Source organism: Gossypium arboreum, chromosome 4, assembly GCF_025698485.1.
Source record: "Gossypium arboreum isolate Shixiya-1 chromosome 4, ASM2569848v2, whole genome shotgun sequence".
Lineage (NCBI taxonomy): Eukaryota > Viridiplantae > Streptophyta > Magnoliopsida > Malvales > Malvaceae > Gossypium > Gossypium arboreum.
In genome coordinates this window covers 113,704,711-113,720,575 of record NC_069073.1, presented here as the reverse complement: position 1 = coordinate 113,720,575, position 15,865 = coordinate 113,704,711, and the positions used below count along the sequence as shown (strand labels likewise).

Sequence of the window (15,865 nt, the reverse complement as noted above, 5' to 3'; positions counted from 1 at the left end):
CACTACGCTTAACTATTCCAAGTTACATCATACTAGCGCTCACCAAGGAACAACCTTTTTTTTAGGTTTTATAGATGCTGACGTGTGTGGCCCAGATTTAAACTTCTTGCGTGTCCTAGATTCCCCATCTTCCTTATAACGTTTGTCGCCACCATCTTCAAACCCTCAAAATGATCATCGCCAGATCTGAGTTCAAATCTTTGAGAAAATTAAGAGAAAATTTCAATTTAATTTGGTCTGGGAACCTGACCTTAATCTATCGGCGTTAAAGCATTTACTCTAGACCAATTGCGTGCGATATTTTCTTTTTGATTTTCTGTTTCTAGCCAGAAATTGCGCTAGATCTAGTGAAGAAAATTTCGTCGATTTTTGGTTTTCGTTTGACGAGCTAGGGATTTGGCATCGATTTATTTCATTTTTTTTTATTGGAAAAAAGGAACTGGTTTTATAAATATATGTTTGGTTTTGGGTCTAATCGGATTGATTGGAGTAAATTAAAAGAAAAGAAAAAGGGAAACCCTAGGTCAGATGGGAAAAGATGAAATCAAATTGGAGGATGTTGAAGAAGGTGAAATTTCGGATTCCGCTTCGATAGAGGAGATCAGTGAAGAAGATTTTAACAAGCAAGAGGTTAAGATTTTGAAGGAATCGAAATCGTCGAAAGGAGGGGAAGCGAATTCGAATTCTAGAGTTTGGACAATGCAGGATCTGTGCAAATACCCTTCGGTTATTCGAGGGTATGCTTCGGGTTTGTATAATTTTGCTTGGGCACAAGCAGTTCAGAACAAACCTCTCAATGATATTTTTGTTAAGGAGCTTGAACAACAACCACAACAAGACGAGAACAACAACTCCAAGCGATCGTCACCCTCGTCTTCGGTGGCTTCTGTAAATAGCAAAGAGGAGAAGGGCTATAGCGGAAATTCAGCTGATAGAGTTGTGATTGACGATGATACTGGGGACGAGATGGAGGAAGACAAGATTGTGAATCTTGACAAAGAAGAAGGGGAGTTGGAGGAAGGGGAGATTGATTTGGATTCAGAACCAGTGAAAGAAAGGGTTTTGAGTAGTGAGGATGGTAATGTTGGTATCTCGGATGAGTTGGAAAAGCGAGTTAACCTGATTCGGGGAGTACTGGAAGGGATTACTGTGATTGAAGCAGAGAAGTATGAATACTGCATTGAAAGGACTACCTTTTTACTTAATCTTAGCGAGTAAGATGACTCATGTTGAATGATTGCATTTTTTCTTTTTGTAGATCGTTCGAAGTAGTTTGTTCTAGACTGCAGAATGCTTTGGAGAGCTTGCGAGGATTGGTATTTGAATATGGTGTTCCCACAAAGGACACCCTTATTGAACTGGCATTTGGAGCAGTTAATTCTGTAAGACATCCAGGAGTTATTTTCTAATAGTTCTTCTCTGACGGTTGTATAAAAACTTTTGTTAATTCATGAAATGCTGATTGCAAATGTTGTGGAGTCTGATTTATTTTCATTACAGGCATTCGTTGCTCTGAATAGTAATTTGAAGGAGCAGAATGTGTCCATTTTATCAAGGTATTTATTGGTTTTAATAGCTTTTCTCTGTTGTTCTTTTATCAAACCAAATTGCTTAGTTATCTCCTTGTTTTGCATTTTGGGAACAGGCTACTTTCTGTCGTAAAGGGTTTTGATCCTCCTCTGTTTCCTCTTGACAAGATGAAAGAGGTGTGTTGTTGATGACTTACTAGTTTATAAACTATTAGCTTTGTAAGATTGTTGTGTTTATGGCAAGCTTAAACACAGTTGTCTGTTTTTACAGATAGAGGTGATGCTGCTATCGCTGAATTCCCCTGTTAGAGCAATTGACTCGGAGAAAGAGATTAAGATTGTTAATAAGAAGGATCCTGATGCTTTAGCTGAAAATGTTGGTCATGATTTGACCGTCACAAATAAGTTGCCTTTATCTGTTGACTCCGAAATTCATAATATGCCAAGTATGTTAACAGAAGCTTTGAAGCCTGGAGTACCTAATTTTAGGAACAAAGGTCTTTCACTACCCCTGCTAGACCTTCACAAGGATCATGATGCAGACAGCCTTCCTTCGCCTACTCGAGAAACAACACCATGTTTACCTGTACTCAGGCCATTGACTACTGGAGATGGTATGGTTAGATCTGGATCTATGATGGCTAAGGGTTTGCCTGATGAAGAACGTAATAAAATGCATCCTTATGAAACGGATGCCCTCAAAGCCTTTTCCAGCTATCAAAGAAAATTTGGTCGAGGTTCTTTCTTTTCAAGTGATAGACTTCCTAGCCCAACCCCTTCTGAAGAATCCGGTGATGAGGGTTGTGATACTGGTGGGGAGGTTTCTAGTTCCTCCAGCATTGGTAATTTTAAACCAAATCTGCCTGTTATGGGGCATCCAATTGTTTCCTCGCCACCTCATATTGATAGTGCCAGTTTGACTTCCAGCATGCAGGGACAGTTTACAACTCAAAATGCCACACCTGTGACCGTGAGTTCTGCATCTAGTATACTGTCAAAAGCTTCAGCAAAAAGCAGAGACCCTAGACTTCGGTTTGCCAACTCTAATGTGAGTGCTTTGGATCTAAACCAACGGCCCTTGCATAATGCATCTAAAGTGCCACCTGTTAGTGTAATAATGGATCCAAGAAAGAAAAAGAGCACGGAAGAACCTGTTCTAGATGGTCCTGCACCCAAAAGACAGAAGAACGAGTTGGAAAATTTTGGGGTTAGGGATGTTCAAGCTGTGTCTGGAAATGGTGGGTGGTTAGAGGACACTGATAATTGTGGGTCTCAGATAACAAACAGAAACCAAACCATGGAGACTTTGGATTCCAATTCCCGGAAAATGGAACATGGAGTAACTTGTTCAAGTACTCTAAGTGGGAAAACCAATACGACTGTCAATAAAAATGAGCAGGTGCCACTGACAGGCATGAGTAACCCTTCTTTGCCTGCTTTGTTGAAAGATATTGCAGTAAATCCTACCATGCTGATAAATATACTTAAGATGGGACAACAGCAGAGATTACCATCTGAATCCCAGCATAAAACTCCTGATGCTCTAAAAAATACATTGTATCAGCCAAGCTCAAATCCAGTTCTGGGAGTCGTTCCCCCAGGAAATGTTATTCCCTCGCCCTCTGTTAACGTTGTTCCCTCAACCTCATCTGGTACTTTGTCAAAACCTGCAGGAAATCTTCAGGGTCCTCCTTTGGTGAGTACCTCATTTTATATTTACACATATACATATATATACATCTTTTTAAGTATACATACATACACACATAAAATGAAATGCTAAAAATGTGCAAAGTCGTACCTGTTTTAAGCATCGGCCTCTTTGGCAAGTCTCTCTTCATACCATTTCTAGGTTTCAAGCAGATGAAGATAAATAGAATTAACTTGCCTTTAGTTGAACGCATGAAAAATAATATTTATTCACATATCTCATTTTTGGTCCTGATGTTCAATTGATGACCTTCCAGGACGAGTCTGGCAAAATTCGCATGAAACCTCGTGATCCCCGCCGTGTTCTCCATGGCAACGTGCTTCAAAAGACCAGTAGCGTAGGACCTGATCAATTAAAAACAAATGGGACCTCCCCTGCATCAAGTACCCTGGGAAGCAAGGACAATATGAATGCCCAAAAACAGCTTGAGAATCAGATAGAAGCTAAGCCAATACAATGTCAGCTTGTTCCACCCCCAGATATTACCCAGCAATTTACCCAAAGTCTGAAAAATATTGCTGGTATGATGTCTGGTCCGCAATCATTTGCCAGTCTGCCAGCAGTGTCCCAGAATTTAGTCTCCCAACCAATACAAGTGAAGTCTGAAACCACGGATAAGAACACGAAAGGTTCTAATTGTGAGGATCAGCAGACTGGGACTGGTACAGCGCCTGAAGTAGGTGTAACATGTCCTCCTCCTTCACAGAATGCATGGGGAGATGTCGAACATCTCTTTGAAAAATATGATGATCGGCAAAAGGCAGCTATCCAGAGAGAAAGGGCAAGGAGGATAGAAGAGCAAAAGAAAATGTTTGCTGCTCGCAAACTCTGTCTTGTCCTGGATCTGGATCATACACTTCTTAATTCAGCCAAAGTGAGTTGTTGTAAATGAAGTCTTAGCAGTTCTCTCAAAAAAAATTCTGGTTTTCTTATCCAAGCCATTTAACTTTTGTCTTCTCAGTTTATTGAAGTAGACCCAGTGCATGAAGAAATCTTAAGAAAGAAAGAGGAACAGGATCGTGAAAAACCACAGAGACATCTTTTCCGCTTTCACCATATGGGAATGTGGACCAAATTGCGACCTGGAATCTGGAATTTCTTAGAGAAGGCAAGTCAATTGAGTTCTTCCTTGGCTCTACTACTCCCTGGGACTTGATTTTTAATTGACACCGATTCTCTCTTACTATTTCAGGCTAGTAAGTTGTATGAGCTGCATCTTTATACGATGGGAAACAAACTTTATGCAACGGAGATGGCAAAAGTGCTTGACCCGAAAGGGGTTTTGTTTGCTGGACGAGTTATTTCTAGGGGTGATGATGGTGATCCCTTTGATGGTGATGAGAGGGTTCCCCGGAGTAAGGATCTTGAAGGGGTTCTGGGTATGGAATCATCTGTGGTTATCATTGATGACTCTATGAGAGTCTGGCCTCATAATAAACTTAACTTGATTGTTGTAGAGAGGTATGCATGTCTTGCTTAAACTTACAAGTACTTTGATCCATGCCACTGTTTTGATCTTGTGCCCTTCTTTCATGATTTGCACAGGTATACTTATTTTCCTTTTAGTAGGCGCCAATTTGGTCTTTTAGGTCCATCTCTTCTTGAGATAGACCATGATGAGCGACCTGAAGATGGGACTTTGGCTTCTTCTTTGGCGGTGAGAAGACTGTTTTGCTTGATATAGTCATTTATGAAAAATTAATGTCTGACTGCTATTTTTGTCGAAATAGGTTATTGAGAGAATACACCAGAATTTCTTTTCACATCAGAATTTAGATGATCTGGATGTTAGAAATATCCTAGCAACAGAACAAAGGAAGATTTTGTCTGGTTGTCGTATAGTATTTAGCAGGGTGTTTCCTGTAGGTGAAGCCAATCCTCACCTACATCCACTGTGGCAGACAGCGGAGCAATTTGGGGCTGTGTGCACAAATCAGATAGATGAGCATGTTACACATGTGGTGGCTAACTCTCTCGGAACAGACAAGGTACTGGCACTTGTGTATTCTGTTTTTTTAAGTTTAATTGCTGAGATATAGTAGTTTTTCGTGGTGGCATTGTTCAGGACAATTTTGGTCAACCTGATCAGAATCCGAGTTGCTTAATTTTCATGTGTATTTTCTGCTAGACAATTATTTGTAAATGCTTCTTGCCTTGAGGTTTTTCTGCAAACAAACTTTTTTCTTGTTGGATTCATTGATTATAGCATGGGAAATCTGAGCTCTTTGTTTCAGTTGTGATCATGTAGCTTTAAGCAAATCTAATTCATGATTTTGTTTTTAACAGGTGAATTGGGCTCTATCTACTGGAAAATTTGTTGTTCACCCGGGCTGGTGAGATTGTTTATACTTGTTAATTTACTTGTATAATGGCAAATTATTAGCATTTTTAGACTTGACACCTTTTTTTTTTTCCCCTTTAAAAAAAATACAGGGTGGAAGCATCAGCACTGCTCTATCGGAGGGCAAATGAGCATGACTTTGCCATTAAACCATAAATAATCACCACCTCCCTAATCATTTTCCTGATAAAACTAATACCTGATAAAAATCAAGAGTCAAATACATGAAAGTGGGAGATGGAAAACCGTCAGGTATTTTTTGGGGTTGGTTGACGTTGGGATGGAGAGCACCCCCCGTGATTTTCACTTTTTAACACATTGTCCACTCTCTTTGGTTGGCAATTGCAGACTTCCCCTTCGATTGCCAACCTGATGAAAGGAGTTACATGAACCGGTTTGATTTTGACAGAGTGCATAGAAATTTTTTTCTGCCCTTAGAGCTGCAAATTCCCCTTAATGATGGCTTTTTAGGATTTGAAAAGATGACCTGGTTGAGCATGGTTAAAAGGGCAGCTTTCATTAATGCTCAACTCTCTTGCGGTACTAATAAACTGACAAATGCCTAATTTTGTAAAAATGAAATGCAATTAATTGAAGGGAAAAAAATAGTTGAAAGGAGTGAGTGTTAAGAAGTAAAATGAAATCAAAGATGATTAGAAATGAAAGGAATGTCAAGAGAGGAGAGCTTGATGGTCGCCAACCAAATAGGTTGGGGTGATTGAGCAGATGGGAGCCAACCAAATAGGTTGGGGTGATTGAGCAAATCGGAGTAGGTACGGCGTGGGATTTAGGGGCTGTACTGTCTAGCATTGAAACATAAGAATCTCAACAGATAGTGTTTTTAATTCTAATGTAATATATTATTTATTATTATTCATTATTATTTGTTTTGTGGTTGTTAATTTTGGTGGACCGTGAAGTCGTGGGTGTGGGATTCGGAAAAGGCTATAATTGTGTAGTTCCGAATTAGTTGGAGAAGGTTATGGTTTTGAGGGTGTGGAAGATATAACTACAAATAGAATAAAAACTGACAATACGAAAAGAAGGAATGAAGGAAAGGACCAAGTAGTGGAAGTCAAATGTGCTTCTCAGGGCCTATGCTTGATAATTAAGATTTTGCGTTTACGGCCCTGCCACATACGTGTGGCTATGCCGTAGGAGAGATTCCGCACAAAAATAATCTCTAGGACCACTACTAAACTGGTCAACTACGTAAATTGCAAGAGATTCTTGTGTTTTTGGTTTGTCCGTCTTACTTTTTGCATGGTTTTACAACGTGTTTGCTTCTTGAAAATTGGAAAACGATAGAAAACATTTCAGAGTAAAACACACACCCATTAAATCAAGGTTTTACTGTATGGGAGATTTTGATTCTGTATTTTTACTAATTTTCAGATATATATTTTTATATAAAAGCTTTTTTTTAAAAAAAAAAGGATTTTAGTAAAATCTATATTATATACACGTACAAATATGTTTTTATATTTATATAGAAAATTTAAAATTGTAAATCTTTAACATTCAATATTTTTAAACATCAAATAAATAAAGTAAAAGTTAGAAATATTTTAATATTTATTATAAGTTACTATCAATTTAGTAGCCTAAAAATAGAAGTAGAAATGATTAAGATAAAAAATAAAATGGTTTAAAATCAAATAAGTGAAATGTTTTAAGATTTCGCGGTGGCATTTAAGCCCGACCCCATCCTTTTTTTATTTTTATTTTTTTTTTATTTTTTGCGGATATTACGTTAATGGAGAGGTTTTTCTTGGTTTGGTCCCTTTTGAACCTTTTAAATAATATATATTATACATCTATTAAAGGAATATATACATTGAAAGTTTGTTTGCAAATAAATTATAAATATATATTTTTACAATATTAAATAAAAAAAAATCAGTGAAATAAGTTTCCGTCAATAGCGTAGAGTCGACATTTATGGAAGTGGATGTTTTCAACATCCATGCAATGCGGGAATGTGGGATAGAGGTGGATGAAGCAATCCTTGTCATCACCGCCCGTCAACCTTACTCCACTCTATTAGGGATGGCAAAATTTATGCCACTTCCGGGATTTTACTCCAGTCATTTCTGACTCTATTCATTTTAAAAAAACATGGATGTGCATGGTTAAGCTGGTTGTTACTTGAAATGTTTGCTCCGTTTCGTCCCACTTTGACTTTTAGAATTACTATTTTTATTTTTATAATATTTTATGTATCTTTTTATATTCTAATATATATATATACTAAAATCATATATATGAATATGATATTCTATACGTTTATGTTATACATGTACTAAAAATTATATATACATATTAAAATAATGTTCATGAATACATTTTTTATATTTAATTTTATATATTAAATTGAAAAATCATTAGTGAAAGAAAAGTGGTGGAGCGATTGGGAGCAGTGTAGAGGGATTATGAATATATTTGATATCCACGGATGTTGATGTTTTAACATTCATACAAACAGGTAGGGGTGGACGAGCTAATCCTCGCCATGCGACACTCAATTGCCGTTCCTAGTTGGGAATGTACTTAGCATATTCCAGTCAAACTACTTTTTCAATGGACACTTATATTTAGATATTGATCAAAATTCTAAATGGTAATAGTTAATTAGGATTTTAGTCTAATTTTATTGGTTGAGGATTCCTGTCCTGTTACACCCCATTGCTATTCCTAGTTGGGAATCTACTTAGCACATTTTATTTCAAACTGCTTTTCTAATGGGGCACCTATGTTAGATATTGACTTGAATTATAATTGATAATATTAATTAAGGTTCTAGTGTAATTAGGATTACTTTTATAGTTAAGTTTAGCTGATATTGATAACGATGAAATCATAATAAAAAAAGATTTATCAGTGATCAAATGATAGTTCTCATAAATAGAGATTAGAGTTTAGCTTTTAGAATTAAAAAAAAAAGAAGAAGAAGAAGATGATAGATGTAATTCTTAAAGAGTCTCTGTGTAAGGAAGTTTGTAACTTTATCAGTGCAAAACTCACGCATGGTTGTGGGGAAGGTGTATAGTTTTAGTTGTGCGAAAATTACAAAAGTTAATGTGGGTGTAACGTTGTGGACATTGTAAGAGAAGATTTGTTGCAAATCTTAATTGATCTAGTGGTGCTTTAATGAAATTTTTTTATTAATATCTATATAAGTGAATTGATGTTAAAGAAGGAAGGCCAATGGTGTGATGGAATTTGAGTCCAAGTGGAGATGGTTAGATATTGACCCAAATTTTAATTGCTAGTATTGGAGCATGATTCTCGTGTAGTTCTATTACCCCAAGTTTACTAGAAAGTTAAATTTATTTAATAAAATAGATATTTTTAATAGGTAGGAAATCTTAGTGAATAAAATTTAGTGGTGATTAAGTAATATGCAGACTAAGATTTAGCATTTAGAATTAAGAAAGAAAGGAAAGATGGAATGCTTACAAAATGTTTTTATTAGGAGGGTTAGTGATTTATGTGTAGAAAAGTTAGGAGATAGTGATGTTTATCCTTTTTAAGATCATGAGTGTAGGCAAAAGATGAATCACATTAAATATTATGTTATATGAATATGATGTCTATTCATCTCTTGTTACTTAAATTTCTACCTATAATTTCCAACACCTTATTAAGAAGAAGGTTAAGTGAGTTTTACTAGACCAAGGGTAAAAATTTCATTTCGCCTATTCAGTAAACAATTTTCTTTTTAAAATATTTAGTTTTATTAGCTTCTTTTTAAGTTTTACAAATTATTTATTTGAATATAATGAATGTATATATTTGTACAATAAATTAAAAAATATTTATATAAAATATAAAATAATTAAAAGAGCTAATGCGTAAATTTTTCTATATATTTAAGTAAAAATTAAAAATTTCACTATAATTTAGTTTTATTGATATTTTCCATTCTACTTTTGAATTAAACTTAAATTTACCTCTCTTTGACTCTATATTGAATTTTACCTGCTTCATTGAAATTTGAAACTTAAGTTTGATTCTTTATTAAATTTTACCATTCAATTTTTAATTTTAAATAACTTGAGGACAAACTCAATAAAAATATTTTAAATATTTTTAATAATGAAAATGATAATTTAATTAATATAATGTTAAATATGAATAAAACTCTCATTTATAAAAATAACATTAGTTTTCCTTTTTATATTTTAATTTTTCAACTCTTCCATTAAATGAAAATTCAAAGTTAATTTATTAATCTATAGTTTTTTATAAATTAATTTATTGTTAACTATTAAAATAAAATATTGAAATGATTTTTTCGTTATATTTTGTTTTCAAACCATCAAAATCAAATGGTAAATTTTATTTTAAAAATTTAAAGTTGAGCTGTAAATTTACTTATATTTTTAAAATATAATAGCAAATTACCAATAAAAGTAAAATATAATGATAAATTTCAATATTCACTCTACTAAAGTGATAGATTTGCACTATAAGCTTAATAAAAATGATATTTGAGCTTATGTGATACTCTTTTCACTTCACAGGAACTAGAGTTAAGCCAAATGCTAACTATTTGGGCAAGAAGTGAAGAATTTAGGTTTAGCTTTCTTTGAATTTGATCATTTGATGAATAAAGTTATAGTTAATCGAATCTCAAGGCCTTGATGGCAAAGATTTAATTTAAGCTTAGTGACCTTAAGCATGCATGTTATAAATGAGATCTAAGGATCACCCAAAATTTTGTAAAATCAAGAGAGACCTCAAAACAATCTTTTAATTACTGCTCTATTTGCATAAGTGATCCTTTCACTTGACAATGAGCCTGTTGCATGAACTTGTTTTTTTTTTTTTAAACAAAGAAAGATACAAAATAAATAAACTAGACCCTTAAAATAGAGTCTTCAAATTGTCTTAAACCTAATTTTCTAATACGAATTGTTTTGGCTAGACTATCAGCAATTAAGTTGTCTCTTTTGGGAATATGCTGAACTTCCCATTGCTTCACCCTTTTTAGAGTCTGATGAATTCTCTTGCCTATGGCAAAATTAGAGTTCCCCGAAATACCTTCCATGATTGTGTTAATAGCTTCAATACTATCTGTTTCGATAAAAATATTCTCGAAGATTTAAGATATATTTCTTAAATAATTTCGAGCTATGAATCTTTTTGTTTTGGATCATTTAACCTTAAATCTCTTTATCTAAATATACTTTTCATCTAAAACCCATTCAAATGAAATTCAAAAAAACTAGTTACACGATTCCAATTTAAAAAATTTTCTCTGACACTTAAGTCACGTTTCCAAATGAAGTTATAATACTAACCATATTTGACCAACTTGTTTTCCCTAAACAAGCATCTACATACCATCCCACTTATTGCATATATTTCGACCTATAACACCAGTCGTTTACTTGACAAGTAAGAAGGCCAACATGTAGTAGCCTCCAAGCATTGTCTATGTCCCATCTCCACAATATTTCAACTAGGAAAGCTTCTAATAATATTTACTTTGATACAAAAAAATATCATAATTATAGCTTGTTATAGTTACTTTTCAAAGCCTTTACATGTTTCGTGTGTTTCATCGGTATAGTGAAAAAATTAGTTTTTAACACTTATTTGATCATTTTAGTCCCTTAACTTTTAAATTTTAGTTAATTTGTTTCTTTTAGATAGAAAAATTGACTGGACTACAAAATTTTGAAGACAACGGCGTGACTACTCATGTGACAGTTCACATATACTTAATAAAAATTCAAAAGAAAATAATAAAAGTTAAAAATTTTCAAAAAATTATCTATGTAAGTGCCATTAAAATTTTAATATTTCACTCAACTTTTACATCTAAAGCAAAGCAATTTGATTAAAATTTGAAGGTTGATAGCTAAAGTGATAAAGAAAATAATTAGAACAAAAATGAAAAAAAAGAAGAAATAGGTAAACATTAGAAGCAAAATTTATATTATACATTAACAATTTAAATTGATCTAGATTAATATTTGAAGACAAATCTTGTATCATTTTATTTTGAAGTGACAGGGTAAATCTTTTTATTTTGGGATTCTAAAAGGTAACTTAAATTGAAGAATGTTGGGATCGACCCTATAAACAATGAAATAGAAAATGTGGAGAAGATTGAATATATACAAATGTTTACGTAGAAAATCCTCAATTAAGAGGATAAAAAACTATGGACAAAGAAGACTTCACTAATTCGGCAAACCAACAAAGAGTACAAGATGGAGAAAATAATCTAAAAGAGCAAAAATCCAAAACCCAAATACAAAGCTTTGTCAAAAACTCTCTCCAAAACTCTTCATCAAAATCTCACAGAAAAGATATTCTATCAACTCTCTAAAATAGGGTTACAAAGACCCTTTGAATAGGTTAATATTAAAGTCCTAACACGACTAAAATATTCCTAAATTAATCAAAGTTCAACTTGGAAAAGATAACAGAGCTTAACTTGGAGAAAAGACCCAATTTATAGGAGAACACATCGCTATGTCGTAACATCATCCATCGCGTCATCTCGACGTTCCTCGTCATGACATTGAGCCTATTTTTGGCCTTCTTCGATTGCTCATCAATCGTCTTTCTAAATGCCTACAAATAGTTCGATAAATGCAAGTTACACACTATAAAGAATAACTAATATTAATTAATTCATTAAAAGTATGTTTGTAATGTGTTCCTTTAGCAAAGAAACATGTTTAAATCTTTCTGATTTCTTCCATTTCTACATGTAGTGGTTGTCTTTCAAATTATTCTAGACTTCAATTTTACAATGTATGGGATATGCTTATATTTATTTCAGTTTAGGTTTATAATTTATTATGGTTATGTTATGTTAATTCTAATTCTAATTCTAACCCATTAATTATAGAAAAAACTCCTTTTAGAAAAATGTCTTCTTTGTCCCAATTTGAATATGATTGGAATTTTGAGCTTGTGAGTGGTAATGACCTATAAATGGGGCATTTCAGAGACCCACTAATGATATTCTAGTGCCTCTCTTCAAAGTTAATGGGGCCTAAAATGACTCCAGTCATAATAATCCAGTTTTCTTTCATTTTTTAATACATACATTTACTGTATTCAAATTAAATTATTAATATTGTATCTACCGTTTATATCTTTTTGAGTGAATATTTATAATTTATGATTTATATAAACGAAGGATAAATTTATAATAACTTTTTAATACAGAGGAATAAGTACAATATAAAGAAAAAGGGCAAAAAATTTATAAATACAATCATTGAATCTCGTATAAATAAATTTGAAATTCACACAAATTTATCACTAAATTAATGACATGGTTAGCAATAAAATTAGAACATAAAAGATAGAGTTTTCTAAAAAAAAAAAGTGTTTACCTTTAAAACCCCATTTAAAAAGTGAATTCAACTTTAAATGATAATAGCCGATTGAGATTTAGGTTAATTTATATGGGTATTGTTGTCAATGCAAGATGATATGGATTCGAGTGTGCTAAAATGTATTAACCTCTTATTTATAATGAGATTATTCAAAAAAAATTAAATGATAATATTTTACAAAAAGGGTTTTAGAACCTGTAAATGTAGGTATCTCCTTGTATCTAACACAAAGGATCAATGGTGGTCTACCTTTATATGATAATTATGTGTGTGCAATGCTCATTGCAAAGTGTAATTATTAACAGGATAAATTTTCAAATTACACGTGAATTTTGATTTAATGTATAATTTGATATATGAACTTTGATTGTGGTTCGAATGTATATATAAAACTTTCATTTTGATTTAATCATGCACATTTAAAGAAATAAATACATTAATTTATTTATATATTGGATGAATATAATTATTTGTGTATGTAATATATAAACATAAGATGATGTTATATTATTAATTGTATTAATAATTAATGAAAATTTATAAAATTAAAATTTCATGTATAAATTTATAAAAATTAAAGTTGGTGTATAAAATTAAACATTAGACTTGGGAAATTCATATTTATAAAAAATTCTATTATCAGTCTTCAATAAAAATATTAATTAAAATTTAACATCCTAACGTTTCAAATCTGGAATTCAAGATTCTAGAGCTTCCTAAACAGATAACTTTAGATGGTTGAATATAAATATAAAAACTAAAAAATCGAATTTCTCTTAAACCAAATAATTTGGTTAAAAGAAAAAAAAAAGTCGAATTAATTAACTTTGACTCCCTAATAGAGATTCAGTAGTCTAAGTAATCCAACAATTACTGTTTCGCAAGTCTCAAGCAATTGTTGAGACGCCGCTACCTTTATGGATAAAGAAGAGCAACAACATCAGACTGCAGTTTTATCTCGGGTGGACAGCCAAGTTCTCCGCCAGCAATCTCAATGGCTTCAAACTATTCTTTCTGGTAATCTTTTTCTTGTTAGTTGATGTTGATGGGAATCTATGCTTATAATCTTCCACAATAATCAGATGTACGAGGATTGATGTACTAATTAATTAAGTGGTGTGTTCGTTATTTGTTAAAGGGTAGTAATCATTGACAAAGTTGATAGGGATATACGGTTACTCTTGGTTTGGGCCCATCCCATGCATGTTAACTGGTCTAGTGGCTTCCTGGTCTGGTCCCTTTGAGCTGTTGTTGTTGCATTTGCTTTTGCTTCAATGAGACACAAGCTCCCATCACATTCCTTGGCTCACACAGGAAGGAAACTAAACTTTTTCTTCAACCATACGCATCTCAATACCCATTTGTCCCATTTAAAGTTTCTTCTTCTTCTGCATGTTTTTTATTAGTGTTCAGTTCTTAGTGGCGATAGATATTAGATTCAATGGAATACTCTAATCTCACTGCCTCAAATGGTAATATTTAAATTTCGTATTGTAAAGTTATGTTGCTGTAGATAGTTTCATTCACGGATTTATTAATCCTTTATGCAGAGTTGGATATGAAGATAAATGCCATACTTAGCATTATCGTGCAAGATGCTGGGGATACATTCGCTAAGAGGGCTGAAATGTACTATCAAAAGAGACCCGAGCTCATTGAAATGGTGGAAGACTTGCAGAAATCATACCGCTCGTTAGCCGAGAAGTATGATCAGCTGAGATCCCAACTGAACAACCAAGGACTGCAAAACCATGTTGAAGGTGAAGAACATGAAGAAGCCAGTGCTGAAGATCCTGAACATGAGATTGAATTCCATCATGATCCCTCTAAAGGGCCAGCAGACCCGACCAAGACCTCGAAGAACGTGAATGGTGTTACATTCCAGCGCAATATAAGTGATGGTTCTCAGTTAATGGAGAATGAGAAGCTGTGGAATGAACTGAGGTTCAAGGTTTCAGAACTGGTGGTAGAGGATAATTTAAGCCAGCAGGCTCAGTTGATAAGGAGAAATGATGAGAAGAGAGGAAAGATTAGAGAACTACTTGGTACCAAAATGAACGTGGTGGATGATGACAACGAGAAGACTACAGTGCCAAGCCATAAAGTTCCTAAGAAAACAAAGTCTCTATTATCAAGGCTGAAGAGATTATTCCTTGGAAGGTTTACCTAGCTATATATATATATAGGTTAATTGCTTTCTCTTGCATGCATTTGATCAGTTCCAGTTTATGATTGTTAATTGAAACTTTTCTGTGGGTTTTATTTTTATTTTCTGGGGGTGTGTTTAAGACTAAGACTGCTACTACTATATATTGTGCTATAATTCTTTTGGTGCTCAGCGTTTGTTTGTAGGGTTGCTAACTATATGGTAGGATTGAAATACGAGTACAATTGTCCCAATAAGAAAGTTGCTGGTTAAATGTGTTTTCTGATATATCCATCAACTAGTCAACAATTTTTCCTTTATATATGGAGAGGGAATCAGTGAGGATATTATTGTATGATTTATATGATACTTTTAAGAAGATAATGTAATATTTGATATGTGTAATTTCATAAAACCTTTAATCCCGTATTTATATTTCTATATTATTCAATGTGGTATTTGAATTATCAACATGTTTTATTATGATATTTACTTTTTTTATTAAACCATATGTTTAGTAATTTGTTTTAATTTAAATTTTTTTTGTTTTATTTAGTTCTTTACGTAATGTTATATAATCCATGCGGACTTAATGATTTGAAAAATCAAATTATGTATCGAATTTTTACTGGTTGGTTTAACAATTCACTAATGTTGTTTACACCAAGTATCATAATAAAACACATATTGATAGTTTAGGTATCACATTGGATATTTTCAAAATACAAATATCACGTTGGAAATTTTATGACTATACTAAAATATATATTG

At 33.1% G+C, this 15,865-nt stretch overlaps 2 protein-coding genes across 2 annotated transcripts; both read left to right on the top strand.

The window, feature by feature from the left end:
- Positions 1 to 6,483, top strand: LOC108460653 (RNA polymerase II C-terminal domain phosphatase-like 3). Its single transcript, XM_017760231.2, has 12 exons — positions 1 to 1,166; positions 1,259 to 1,382; positions 1,501 to 1,556; positions 1,646 to 1,706; positions 1,801 to 3,225; positions 3,497 to 4,114; positions 4,202 to 4,348; positions 4,433 to 4,701; positions 4,786 to 4,897; positions 4,971 to 5,228; positions 5,527 to 5,573; positions 5,674 to 6,483. Exons 1-12 carry the CDS (start codon positions 529 to 531, stop codon positions 5,735 to 5,737), a joined length of 3,819 nt encoding a protein of 1,272 aa, XP_017615720.1. The 5' UTR covers positions 1 to 528; the 3' UTR covers positions 5,738 to 6,483.
- Positions 6,484 to 14,256: 7,773 nt separating this feature from the next.
- On the top strand, positions 14,257 to 15,509 carry LOC108459907 (protein NETWORKED 3A-like). The gene is made up of 2 exons (XM_017759307.2): positions 14,257 to 14,420; positions 14,499 to 15,509. The coding sequence occupies exons 1-2, from the start codon at positions 14,390 to 14,392 to the stop codon at positions 15,116 to 15,118; spliced, it is 651 nt and encodes a 216-aa protein (XP_017614796.1). The 5' UTR covers positions 14,257 to 14,389; the 3' UTR covers positions 15,119 to 15,509.
- The last annotated feature ends 356 nt before the right edge of the window (positions 15,510 to 15,865 follow it).